The following is a 14,322-nucleotide window of genomic DNA, read 5'->3' on the forward strand; positions in this document are numbered from 1 at the left end:
TTGACAATTTCTAGTTTAAAGACACTGAACTAGGAAGTGTCAATGAGAATACTCAATTCAATACCAAATACAGAAGAGTGTGAAATAACAAAAGATAAAAACAGAGATAGAGAAACCAAAAAAATTTAAAAGATCTCTAACAATAATTAAAGTTTGAAGGAAAGTGGCTTCGTAATTATAAACATTCATTTTCAGTGTCATAGTGGCTGCTTGGCAGCGATAGATACATATTGTGTCAATACAAATTAGCTTAGAATTGAACAGTGAGTTTGGTGGGAATGTGTAACATCAGAACCTCCACCTCAGGTCTAGTCACTCTGTATTTAATATTAAGTCTCCTGGCAAAGTATCAATGTGATGAGAAATAGGTTAATCCCAGACAACAGCTTCTTTATTTACATCATTAACTGCGTCAATGCAGTCACCTAATGTTGCTTTCCAAATTAGTCTTTTAATAGCAGTGACATTTTTGGTCTTAACCTCATTATTTTTATTTGCAAAACCCAGTCAATACACTGATGTGAAAAAATTGAGTTAGCAATGGATTTTAAAGACTATCATGAGTGAGAATAATCACATTCTAAACAATGACAGTAAGTGTGATTCCGGCAAGAACTCTACATTATAAACCACTTACACTGATAAGTATCGGAATGTAGTTTCAAAGCTCTCCCTCATACTGAAGCAGAATCATTCATAGTTCTAAAATAGCATGGCTTTTGCAGCAGTGAGCATAACACCTACAAAAGTCGATCTGATGAATTCTTGAATATATTCATTGCAGGATTCTGGCCCAGTATCGTTGTACATGGAGCTTATAGTAATGTGCCTAGGAAAGAAATTCACAACTGAATCCCCCGAAGGCCCTAGATGTTAAACAGCTGCTTATTTTTGTGTGAGATAAGATGAAATAAAGGAGATCAGTATTCTGGAAGCCTCTCAATTGGAATGGAACAAAGGAGGATTGTTTTCACTAGTAATCAAGGGCAAATTCCGGACAGCAGAAATGCACTGGTACTTATCTCTATCATGCAGAGAATATAGCACAGATGGGCAGAAGGTTAATTGCTTCACTTGGTCTGGCATTGTAGATTAGCAAGGTATGCAGGCCATCTTGTTATATCCAGTCTCGGCTGGAATAGAAGGGCTTCAGAAAACATCACCTTCTAGATATTTTAAAATTAATTTGTTCAACAGGTTGTGATGTACTTCTCAAGCCAGTGGGACTTTGAACATGGGAAATAGCTAGAGACAGTATCACTGTAGAGCAAAAGCCGAACATTTCTTTGCAAAAAGCAGGAGTTAGCTCTTCAGGTTTTCTGTGCCATTCCGTAAGTTATGTTAATCTTTTACCCCAACATCATTTTCTGCACTATCCCCACAACCTTCGATAATTTTAATGTCAAGAAATCTATCTCTGTCTTGATCATCCTCAAATGATGGAGCGTCGACACTCTTTGAGGTATAGAATTCCATACTCACCACCAGCTGGGGGAAGAAATTCTAGAAGTTCTAGAAATCCCACCTTGGATAAACATTCTTTGCATCTATCCTGTTGAATCCTGTGAGAACCTTGTATATTCCAATACGATCACCTCTTATTCTTCTAAGCTCATTAGAAAATAGGAACAGTTTCCTCAATCTTTCCTCTTAGAACAATCCAATATCCTCAGCATCAGTAAGTGAACCTTCATTAGACGCCCTGTGTTGCATTCTATCTGTCCTTAGGTAAGGAAGCCAAAAATGTAAACAATGCTCCAGGTCTGATAAAAAGTAATCTAAACTTAATGTTAGTTTGCTCTCTCTCCGTAGATGCTGCCTGACCCACTGTGATTTCCAACACTTTTTGTTTTTAATTCTCCAGGCGTAGCACACAATTGGAGCAAGCTATCTTTACTCTTGTACTCACATTTTCAAAAGCATAACTGCCACAAAGTTGTAACTCTCATGTGGAAAAATTCTTCAAAGAGTAAGCCTCCCGCATGCAGAATGATCATTCCACCTTGCAATTTGTTTTCAGTGCTATTTGTATAGCGAAGTTAGGGGACTCTGTTCTGACCACTGTACTCTTCATACAGAGTTGCCTCGTGTACTAACATGAATAGATTGGTGCCTTCTTTTGAAGACATGCATAACTCTGTTTCTGATTTTCCTTTGTTTCAGATGAACTTTCAGATGTAATGCCATGTAGACTCAAATCCATATGACTGGTATACCATTGTGCTCCCATCTAAAGTGAGTCAAAGGACAAGATGTTGGCTCATGTAATTCTGAGAATCAGCAGTGTTGTGAGAGCATAAACAGTGCAGCAGTTCAATGGGAACAGTGATTTACAATGGTTTAGGATGAATAATAAATGATGGCCTGCGTAAAAAGGATAAATTAAATAGATGCACAATCTGCTTTATTCCTCCCCTCTTGATCCTGGCTTGTAAAGAATTCCTAATAGAAACAGAGGAAGTGGAAATGCTCCAAAATTGTCCACCTTTTAATTCTGTCTACAGATTTTGGACACGGTCCTAAATTTAATGCTTACCCTGGTTATAAAATTGTGTAAGCAGATCTAAGTCTGGAGTTCTAGAGTTGTTATACTTCAAACTAAAAGTACAATAATAGAAAAAAACATGACTTCATGTGTTTGTAATATATAGGTGGTTTCATGGATTTACATCGATATTTAATTAATTGTTTTTGAGTTTCTTTCATTTCTTTAAAAGGTCCAAAGACAACAAAAGCAACTTAGTGCACCTTGATGGTTCTTTTTTCTTTCCAGGAGCTGCCATCCTTCTATTGAAGCTGTGCTGAGCACTGAGTCATCGTTATGAAGTTTGCAGTGGAAGTTGGAATTTAATCAAATATATTTTATTACACTTTGTACTTGGAGGAATCTAGTAATCCAGCGGGCATTACAGATCCTTGGTCCTCTGTTCAAGTCAATCTCAAACAGGTTTAATTAAATTCTCTTATATTTTGACAGCTGTAATGGTTATCCTATGAAATAGAAGTTTGCTTAATTTCAATCCAGCATCCATCAAATGTGAGCCCTATTGTGTAAAACTACCATTAAACTTAAAGTGAAACAGATGACCCATAAATCTTATTCAACTTGATCATAAGGACAGGCAATGGATTAATTAGAACATTCATACAGGGGTGGAAAATGGAGTTCTGTGTCTGTTTTAGGAATGCGGATGTAAAATTCAGGGGCACCTGAGTGGAGTTGCACTTTGCTGCACCCGGAATTAGAATGACTTTTAAAAAGACTATGAAAGGAGGGACAGGATTTTATTATTTTTTTTTGTAAGTCCAAAAAACAAAATCAGAGCGGTCTTTCTGGCCCAAAACTGAAAAAAAAAACTCTGCGTCAGTGTCGGAACTTTGGAGGCCTCCCACAGACTCTCTCTCCTCTCCTAGACTTCAGTGCCTTTTGCGAAGTTCAGGGACCAGCAATCTCTCAGCATCATCAACAGGCAAACTGTGGCAGGATCCCAACTGGTGATGCCAGCTTGCAGGTGGCATTTTAACATTGCTCGCTGCTGAATTTGGCTTTATCGTCAACAGACCATGCATCCGCAGCTCTGCGGGCTTTGGGCACAGGTCAACTCTCTAAATTTTTATTCAACTATGCCACAAAATTCTCTTGGATTACAAGGAATGCTGAATCAGCAGCTGGAAAATATCATTTTCCAATTGAAAATAAATCATAAAACTAGAACCCATTTATTCTTTTCTTGGCCAATCAGTTTTTAAAACAAAGCAAATATTGAAGTTAGAAAGTAACGATTGTTTGCTGACACAGCTGCAGAGTTCTAAACTGTGGTTAATATTATATTTTCTGTTATTGATGATCCAAATGAAATTGACATCCTTTTGTGTATTGCACACTCCGCACCAAGGGCACAGCAGATGAACGATCCAAATAGTATTTAGCACTTAGCTGTGTAAAGCTGAAAAACAAAGTGCCCCAGAAAAATCAAATCTGACTATAAAACAGTTTTAAAAATTAGCTTGACTATCTTGACAAAAGAAAGTGATTCAAGGACCTGTGTTTTCATTTTTTGTAAAAAAATAAGACCGTGGACTCTTTCTAGATCAAAAATATTGGAAGGAACACAATGAAAGATCTGTGGAATGAACAATTTAAATGTTTATGGAATGTTAATTTTGTCGTTCATTTGCTATCACTTTTAACGCACAATTTTCTGACTTTGTACTGCCAGTATGAAGCTTTACCCACAGTGAGTGTGTATTGCAAATAAGTGCACATGTTGTATATGATCACCTGACCATTTAAACTGATGATTAGTGAATTGCATCCTGAAATCTACAGAAATTGTTATACTGGATAATGGTCCACACCAGCCCTCCAGTTTGGAAAATTACCCCAGTTTTTGCTGTCTACGTAATCTTTCTTACTACAGCTCACTTTTACATCTATCTAATCATATTGATTGGTCACGATGGATATCTCGACGGAAAATCCTTCCACAGAAATCAGCTATGATGATATTATGTGATATTATTATTATGACCTATTGTGACATCCTGCATCTTGATGCAAATTACTATAAACTGATATTCTGGCGTTTCAGTTGTTAAAAATCAAGGATTGTACTTACAAACATAATGCGAGTAGGTATGTGGTCCGACTGCACAATGGGGTTTTTGTACAGCCAAATTTCTTCTGGTTGAATGACGCGCTGGAAAGGATCCAGAAATTCTGTAAAACTGTGAAGAAAATGCAAAGATAAGGTTTGTTTTTGTAGGTGGAAGCGGTGAGGGGAGGTGGAGATGTGGCTGGGGGGGATGTGGGGGAAGATGATTTCTCCCTGTAAGAACAACAATATGAAGCGCAATTTTACCATGTGAAAAATAAAATTTTACCTCACCCAGGATGAGACCCAGCAGAAACAAAATGGAGAGTTACTGTGAAAAAGAGGCCCTGTTTTAGTTTGCTGGTCTTTAAGCACTTGTTGGAATTTGAATTTATGATTTATTTATTTATTATTTTAATTTTTGTGATTTCCTGTTCCCTAAGAATTTTATCACTATGAAAGTAGGCAAATATCCCTTAATAAATAGTTTTTACTGATTACGTTGGTCCACTCAAAAACTCTGCTTCAGGAATTCGGGGCGGCACGATGGCTCAGTGATTAGCACTGCTGCCTCACAGCACCAAGAACCTGGCTTTGATCCCACCCTCGGGCGACTGTCTGTGTGGAGTTTGCACATTCTCCCTGTGCCTGCATGGGTTTCCTCCGAGTGCTCTGGTTTCCTCCCACAGTCCAAAGACGTGCAGGTTAGGTGGATTAGCCATGCTAAATTGCCCATAGTGTTCAGGGATGTGTACCTTAGGGGTTGCTATAGGGCTGGTGAGGACTTGTTGGGCCGAAAGGCCCGTTTCCACACTGTAGGAATTCCACGATAGTGTTCTAAGTTAGCAAGGACCATCGCTAGACAAATGGCCTACTTTCTTTTGAAATTTTGATCTTTAAGTCTTTTTAATAGGGGACATCTACTAGATATAATTTGCATAATGGAAACTAAGCCCATATTTTATGTTACAGATTTTGGCTTGAAGGCAACTGGTATGTCTGACAAATGTCAGGGAGCTATCAATGCTAGAATTATGAATCCTGTACCATTTTGGACACCCTGGACTAAATTCTCATCCTTCCCCAACATCCTACCCATCCATTCCTTCAGACCCCAGCCAACCCAGAAGAAAGTTGGTCTTGAACAGATGAACATTCACAAACTTCATTTCCAGTTCTATAATAAAGCTTTTTCTTCTCCTAAAAAAAGGAAACAGCGGAGGCATTTTCAACACAGGAAATATTCACTTTTAAACAGATGTTGGATTCACTTGAGTGATGTTGCTACCTTAGCGCGGCAAAAGTGCAAAATAAGTTGGAAAGAATTCACCAATTATCTGGGAGGTGCTGGTGGAAGAAGAGTGCGTAAGTTTGGAAATTCTCTTTCCCACCAAAAGATACGAACTCCAGGGCTGATGTTCACCTACTTTGGATAAAAAGTAGCCGAGATAGTCAGCTTTCAGGAATATCTCTTCCAGGGCCTGGGAATAATTCAAACAGGTCAATTACCTGACCACACACTTAATGTGCACCCAGCACCTGTTCCTAAAGAATTCCTTTCACGTGTTCTACAAAAATCAAAAGACTGAAAGGGATGAAGTTTCAGATGGCCATCAGGCTTGGGCTTAAATAGCTTAAAATTATAGATGAGCAAAGGTTATGCCCTGGGAAAGTACGAATTGAAAAGTGTGTAATGAAACAGATTTTACAATGATACAGGTAATTCCTGGTCTGCAAATGGATTCTATTCTTGACTCACTTCACAAGTTGATTTATATGCAAGTCAGAACACAGTACAGGACAATATAAAATATCTGTTCATAAAATGAAGTAACTTCCACGTGTTGGATCTTTAAAAATCAACTTTAATACAACTCTGTGTGGGGTCACATTAGGAAGCACAAGCTTTTGTTAGTGGGACATTCCTAAATCTGGGACTGCCTCTAAGCATAAAAGGTAGGAGGATGAATGCATAAAACACCATATCCGGAGTTTAAAACAAGACAGATAGGTTTTGACAAGTATTTATTATGGTAGCATTCATAACAGAGACACAATAAAGATTGCACCGCAGGTAGAGTGACAATGAACTAGATGTCAAGGGAAAATAGGGATCGCATGCTACTTGACTTGATGGTGTATGAAATTCTTTGAAGTTTGGAAGTTGTAGTTTTTGGTTAGAAAAGATAGTGAAGTCAAGAATGTCAACATCTATAAATGTTTCTTAGCATGCCCTAACTTTATCTCAGTTTCATAATACATAAGTATTCAAAAAGCTTTGAAATACAACATGCTTTGCAGTGATTCTGTCATAAGTTATACAAAAGTAGATGAGATTCAGTACTAGAAATTCTGAAACACTAATCCATAGAACTGTGATCTGGGCACTGATGTGAATACCTCTGCCTTCTCCAATCTGGTTACCAAAGTAGGTGGTTTGGTATTGTTTTTTACTTCTGGATCAGCTTAATACCCTGCCAGCCGAGTAAGTGGGACAAAGGATTTGGCAGGTTAATATTCACGGATTCTCTTTCTGTTGCAAACTTAGAAATAAATCTTCCCTGCTTTAGTTTAAATATTTTTTGTGGGCTTAACTCATCACTTGTTGCCTCAAGTTTTCTTTTGCAGTTAGCCTGTACTGGAGTTTGATTTATTATTCTCACATGTACCAAGATACAGTAAAAAGTGTTGTCTGCAAGGCTGTGTATTTTATAACCTACTATGCCTTATACATGCATAACTGTGAGGCCAAATGCCACCCCAACTCCATTTGCAAGTTTGCTCGCAACACCACCATTGTTGGTCAGATATCAAACAACAAGACAAAGTACAGGAAAGAAATTGAGTGGTTAGTGACATGGTGTAAAAACAATAATCTCTCCATCAACATCAGCAAAATGAAGGAGCTGGTCACTGACTTCAGGAAGCATTGTGAAGGGCACACCCCTGTCTGCATCAATGATACTGAGGTGGAGATGATCAAGAGCATCGAGTTCCTGGGAGTGATGATCATCAACAATGCATCCTAGTCGACCCACGTCAATACAATGGTCAAGAAAGCACAACAACGCCTCTTCTTCTTCAGGGGGCTAAGGAAATTTAGTTGGTCCACAAAAACTCTTACCAATTTTTATAGACACACATAGAAAGTATTCTATCAGGATGCATCATAGCATGGTAAGGCAACTGCTATTCCCACAACCATAAGAAACTACAGAGAGTCATGAACACAACCCAATCCATCACACAACCCAGCCTTCCATCCATCGATTCAATGTATACTTCTTCCTGCCTTGGGAAACCTATCAACAGAATCAAAGACTCCTCCCACTGCAGTTATACTCTCTTTCATCGTCTTCCATCAGGCAGAAGATATAAAATCTTGAATACACTTACAAACAGATTCAAGAACAGCTTCTTCCCTGTTTTCAGACTTTTGAACAGACCTCTCAAATGTTAACATTGATCTCTCTTTCTGTACCTTCTCTGAGGTGTGAACACTGTATTCTGCATTCTGTTCTGCTGCCCTGACACACTTTGTATGGTATGACCTGCCTCCTCCAACAAATACTCTACATATTCTTCTCTCAGTATGTAGCGTTTGAAGATAATCAAGAATGATCTGAAGCATTATTTCCTCTTGATCAAGGCTACTTCAAGTTCTTTGTAGGTACAAACTGTGGGAAAATGTTCAGAAATCAGCTTTTATTCAGATACTAAACACATGTAACTTAAAACAAATCAAGGTGCTTACTTTAACGTGATATTATTGTGACAAAGCTTGCTTCTACTTTCATTCCATTTTAAAATGGAAAGCACAAAAAATTTCTCAAAGTCTCTGTCCCCTTAAAACATAGCTCAAATGTGAGAAATCACCTCCCAGCTAATTCATAAGTTTAAAATTAAGAGCTTAAAATGTTCAGTATATTTTCCTTGTCTATATCCCCTTTGGTTCTGGCAATAATCTGAATATCAGAAAAGAACAGACCCTAACTAGAATGTATGAACAGCTGTGACTTTGTTTTTCGGATCAATGTGTGAGAGAGCGCTACAGCAAACTTGTGAAGTGACTGACTACGAATCTGATGGCCAAATTGTAAGTATTTGCCAATAAAACTAATGAAATAGGAAGGAATTTAGACAGAAATCTGTGTGCATCATGTTTAAAGATTGGATTAGTTTTTCAATGAGAAATGCCGTAACCATGCTGACAGCAAAGCTTATTGAAGCTGTGTATTGGTTTCAGCAAATAATGCATGGCAATTGTGATACTATTCATTGTGCAATCTCATGCAAGTTGAATTTTGACCAAGGAAACAAAACATCTGACTTGTCTTTCAGTTTCAAGAAAACAGGGAAAGATCCACAAATGCTTACACTCCATTGCAAAGAACTAATTTAGTTACTATAAAACTGTTTAAGTTTGTACTAGACCCAAATCTGACTATAGTCAGAAGTGACACAAATCTTCCAAACAGATGACAGACACAGGCTTCATTTGTGGTGAAGATGGGTAGAGTATTTGTGGACTGGAATGCAGGATGTTAGAATTTTTTTGTAAAATGATAGGGATGAAGAATGCATGGTCCCTTTGAAAGATGTTGTGCTTTTCTAGGTTTGGAGATTTAAAAAAATCTGCAGATGCATGAAAGTTCTTGAGATTGAAACATTTGTATCAGAGGCTGTATGGTTAGAAAATAATAATGCAGTTTGTTTCACTAGCAAGGCAACCAATTTGAATATCAGCCAATTAATTTAAACCAGGTATGTAGAGAGTGAAAACCAATTAAATTTAAATTTGATGGCTTTGACAGCCTAGGACCAATCTGAGTGGAAGAAATTGATTGGTCATCAAATAAAAGGCCATTTGAAAAATTGGTGTGAGAGTGAACTGCCATCTGAAAAGGAACTCACTGGCTCTGTCAGAAATTTCTCAGATTAAGCACCATCTAAATAAAAGGTACCATAGCACTCTTAGCTAATATTCCTGATACAAGAAGGTATTCCTGACTGGAGGACGGTGGAGAAGGCAAAGAACATTCTAGAAGATTTATTCTGGCTGTAATTCTTAAAAATTAAGTTTTTTTTAAAGAATTAATTTGGCGTATGTAAGTGGGATTTGTATTTATTGGAACGGCATACCATTAGAATTTTGTTTTATGCAGGAATAGTCAGTAGTTAAAGGGGAATTGTTCAGTTTGTTAGCAGTTCTGTTAATTTGTTTACGTCAAAGTTAAATAAATAACTGGTTACTTGTTGATTGTAGAGTGGCTGTCAGGAGTTCATCTTATTTCACGTCTTATTTATAACAGATTGGGAGGTGAGAGGCAGGATATACCTCGTTTCACATTTCTTTTAACAGATTATGAGGTGAGGTGAGCGTTTCTGGCTGTTTCTGTTTTAATTATCAGGGAGGTGTTCGCCTCCCCTCTGTAACAGACTCCACTGTTAAAAATGACACTGTTATTTTTTGCCTGTATAAAATTCCCCAAGGATGATTCCCTTGCTTTATTCTAAAATACAGGACTAAGCTGTACAATTTTATATTGTTGAAAAGGGAGACACACTGCCAAAATTTTTCATTTTTCCCTCATTTGAACAAGCAAAAATCCCAAAGTTTAAATGTGTTTGTACAAGGGAAGAGGACTGTTTCTCAAGTCAATTCTTATTGGCTATGATGTTGCTATGGAGAAACCAATAGGAAACTAAAAGCTCCCCAGGCTCCTGACTAGCTTTCAAAAACTTGTAAATCTTGAACATATTATTTTTGTTGGCAAAGAATAGATCCTGTGTATGAATGTATTGCACTACTAGCAGGTGTAAATAAGCCACATTACAAGCTTAAATGACCTTAAACTATTGGTAGCATAGCTATAAGTGTACTCAGAATTGTTAAGCAATTGCTGCCCAATTGCAGAATCTAACAGGAGAGGTTTTGTTTTGTGTTTTGCAAATGTGGGTTGTGCAGTCAGCTGAAATATCATCTCCAAAAGCTTTTGAAACCAACTGATAGGTCTTCAATTGCTGAACTAATTCTTATACTCTTTCTTCAACAAGAGTGTAACATGTGTATCAGAATAAAACAATGAACTGCAGATGCTGGGAGATCTGAAACAAACAAAAGCAGAAATTGCTGGAGAAACTCAGGGAGGTCTGGCAGAATCTATGGAGAGAAAGCAGAGTTAATATTTTGAGTTCAAAAGAATGGTTCTGAAGAAGCTTCATAGGACTCCAGACTTTAACCATGTTTTCTCTCCACAGATGCCACCAGACCCTTTGAGTTTCTCTAGTAGTTTGTGTTTTTCTTTGTATTATTTGCAGTGCTCCAGCCCTCTGGCACTAACTTTGTATCTAAGTAAGTTTGGAAGATTATAGCCACTACCTCTACAAATTACACCAAAGCATTACAGTACAATGCCAGGCATTAGTTAAATTAGCCAAAGCTATCTTTGTTTTCAGAGCCAGATAAATAAACTTGATATTTAGTTGCTGTTGAAAACTCCTGAACATCTGTAATTTATCCAGATATCCCACCATTGGGATGGAGCACTAAAAGGAAAGCAATACTCAATTTAACACAGCTTCTTATTCATTTACAACACTGTACTTCATAGATAAAAATTGACAAAATATGACCTCGCATTTCTGAAGAATCTTGGGATATTGTTGCTAGCTTACAACACTGCAGAATAGGATATGCTAACAGAGGAGATAGGGTGGAGTTGGAAGATGTCCAAATAGGTGTTCAGATAGGGTATAAAAGCCAGAAAGGACCAACATCGCCAAACAGCCCATTTCTGTTCCAAAAATTCAATGTACAATACATAAATGGAAGCATTGGTAATTCTCGTCTTTTTGCTTTTACAAAGTTGTCAATGTGCTACAAACTAAAACGACCCATACTTTCACAGTCAGATACAAACATGTATAACATTATAATTTGGACATCAGTCATTCAGCTGGGTCAGGCAACATGGCATGTTTTTAATTGTTGAGCTTAGCTGGTGTAATGGAAATCATATTACAATGGTTATTTTAATCTGCCTGTGAAAGCATTGGAGGCTGGAAAATGATTACATTGTTATTATGTTGCATGTTTATGATGTAAGGGATGAATTTCCCATTATGAATTGACTTGAGTGGATTCCTAACATTTAGCTCTCAGAAAAAAAATCTATGACAGCCTAAAAAAAGAGAGAGCAGTGAGAACAAACATGACTGATAACTATATCTTTATGGCAGAACTAAGATCTCAACTGATAATCATTAATGTCACAATGATTGATTTATGAGGGAAAATAGGACCAGTTTAGCTTATCTGCTCTATTTAAAGATAGCTAGATCAATAGCAAGACACAATATTTAGCAATGTAATGCCCTCGGCTTGGTCATTATGTAACATGCCTAGTTTTATTTATATAGTCTATTCCGTTGTTTATATAGTACAGGGCTTCTCCAGGATTAGGAAATTGCATAATTTTATGAATGGGGGCACTGAAAGGCTAATGAGGTACCATATTCGGGCTGTGAATATCCAAGGCACACTTGTGTTTTTGTATAAATTTTTAGTTTGGGAAATTAAAGTTAACAGTATAAAGTGGGATAAATACAACTGAAATACTTTGATCTTTGAGTTGGTCAAATAGTGGGGTCAACTTGCTTTAAGGAGGATAATTGCTAGGAAGAAAAATTAATTGAAATAGTGGGCTTTAATCAATTACCAAATAACCTAAAATAAATGGCAATTTTGAAGGTTACCCACATTTCTTTGATGGAACCCAAACAGAAGGGACAGAGCTATAAAAACATTAGGCTGTCTTACTAAACTGAAAACATGGTATCTGCAAAGCTTGCCATAATAGCAATCTAGAAGGATTGAAGCTAAATTAACTTCAAAGCAGTCAATAAAGCCTGAAGATTGGGTTAAACACAGCTTAAAGCAGGTTATGTCATTACGGAGTTAGATGGACCATAAGAACGTTCCCTGGTTTCAATTTATTTGGGTGTTTGCTCGAAGAGCTAGTTGCAGTTTAGGGTGAGGAGAATGAGGTCTCAGAAGTGGCTCCAGGTGACACAAGTGATGCTACTGGAAAAACTCTAGGCAGTTAAGACTGAGGGGAAGTTTTAGGGAACAGTGCTGGGGAAAACTAGCAGGCAGAGTAGTTTCAGGAATCCTGGGGATCTCAGTTTCTGGATAATTGATTGAACTACAAGTTGTGGGCATTTGTTGACATAATCTAAATTTGAGGCTGTTATAAGACTAGATCTTCAAGCTTGTAGAATTCGAATCCTTTGTGATAGAGGCTGTGTTTTAATAAAATTTAGTGACACACTGATGCCTGAGTGAGATCCATCTTAATCGCATTAGCTATTGAAAGTGAAGCCCATTAGTGTCAAACCAGAGTTTTACTATTAACTCATACTGATCTCATGTTAATCCAGAATGTTTGAGCCCAAATATATAGGGTAGAATTAGAGAAGGGGTTTCCCCTGGCTGGTGAGTCTAAAACCAGGGGACATAATCTCAAGATAGGAAGTAGGCCATTTAAGACAGAGATCGGGAGAGACCTCTTTACTTTGATGGTTGTGAATCTTTGGAATTCTCTCCCCTAGGGGGCTGGGCAGAGAACACAAAGGTAGAAATTGACAAATTGTTAGACACCAGTGGCATCAAGGGATATGGTGACAATGTGGGAAAGTGGGATTGAGATGCATGATCAGCCATAAATTGAGTGGTAGAGCAGTTTCAATCAGCTGAATGCCTACTCCTGTTCCCAAATGAGTTATCTTACCTGTTCAGTATACATGTTTACTCAGACTTACTTATGTTTGTTTGGTTCAAGTTTGGCGACATTTTTTTGGTGTCTCAGTTCAACCCCAGAATCTTGCCGCTAATTTCTTTTACTTTGGTTATTCCAAACATTCAAAGAAATTGTGACCAATAATATCAGCACAATGAAAATCCAACTAGTCCAGTATTCTCACAACTCAGATCATTATACTAGACCACCAAAGTGTCATGGAACTCATTCCTTGAAGAATTTAGTGATGATCAAGGTGGTGACAGTGACTGCCTTTGATATCAAAGCATAGATTGATTGCACATGACTTCAAGCAGTCAGTGTAAAACTTAAATGGAAGCCAAGCAACAAAAGAGCTCTCAACAGGTTGGAGTCATATCCATCTTCCTTTGTAATGCTATCATGAGAGATGGAGTAAATTTGGCCTATTCTCCCAGGAGTTTACTGGAAAGAAAGTTATTTAATTTAAAGAAACCAGATTCACAAGGGATTTGGCAGATTGATCTGGCAAATGTAGAACATGGGGCACAGTCTCAGAATAAAGGGCAGATCAGTTAGGACTGAAAAGAAAAATCAGAAAATTCAGGAGAATCTCAGTAGGTCTGGCAGCATCTGCACAGAGAGAACTGGAGTTATTATTTGGAGTCCAATGACACTTTAGAATCCAGGATTCTAAAGAAGTCATATTGCACTTGAAACATTCATTATGTTTCTCTTGCCACTGATGTTGCCAGATCTGCTGAGTTTCTCCAGCACTTTATATTTTTGTTTCAGATCTCCAGCCTCTTCAGTATTTTGCTATCACTTGTTCAACTGAGCTGAGAAATTTCATTAAGGGTTTACAAATCTTTATGATTCTCTACTCATGAAAATTATAAATGTTTCATTACTAAAAACTTATTTTAGACGAAGATAGACATATTTTT

General features: G+C 37.5%; 1 protein-coding gene across 3 annotated transcripts in view; it reads right to left on the minus strand.

The window, feature by feature from the left end:
• The window catches only part of plpp4 (phospholipid phosphatase 4), a 250,252-nt gene that overhangs the window by 184,290 nt on the left and 51,640 nt on the right, over nucleotides 1-14,322 (minus strand). For all 3 annotated transcript variants that reach the window (XM_048550709.2, XM_048550712.2, XM_048550710.2), the window contains exon 2: nucleotides 4,620-4,728. In XM_048550709.2, coding sequence (XP_048406666.1) covers nucleotides 4,620-4,728 — 109 coding nt within the window. The remainder of the gene's footprint in view (nucleotides 1-4,619; nucleotides 4,729-14,322) is intronic.

This window comes from Stegostoma tigrinum, chromosome 20 (assembly GCF_030684315.1).
Source record: "Stegostoma tigrinum isolate sSteTig4 chromosome 20, sSteTig4.hap1, whole genome shotgun sequence".
Classification (NCBI taxonomy): Eukaryota; Metazoa; Chordata; class Chondrichthyes; order Orectolobiformes; family Stegostomatidae; genus Stegostoma; species Stegostoma tigrinum.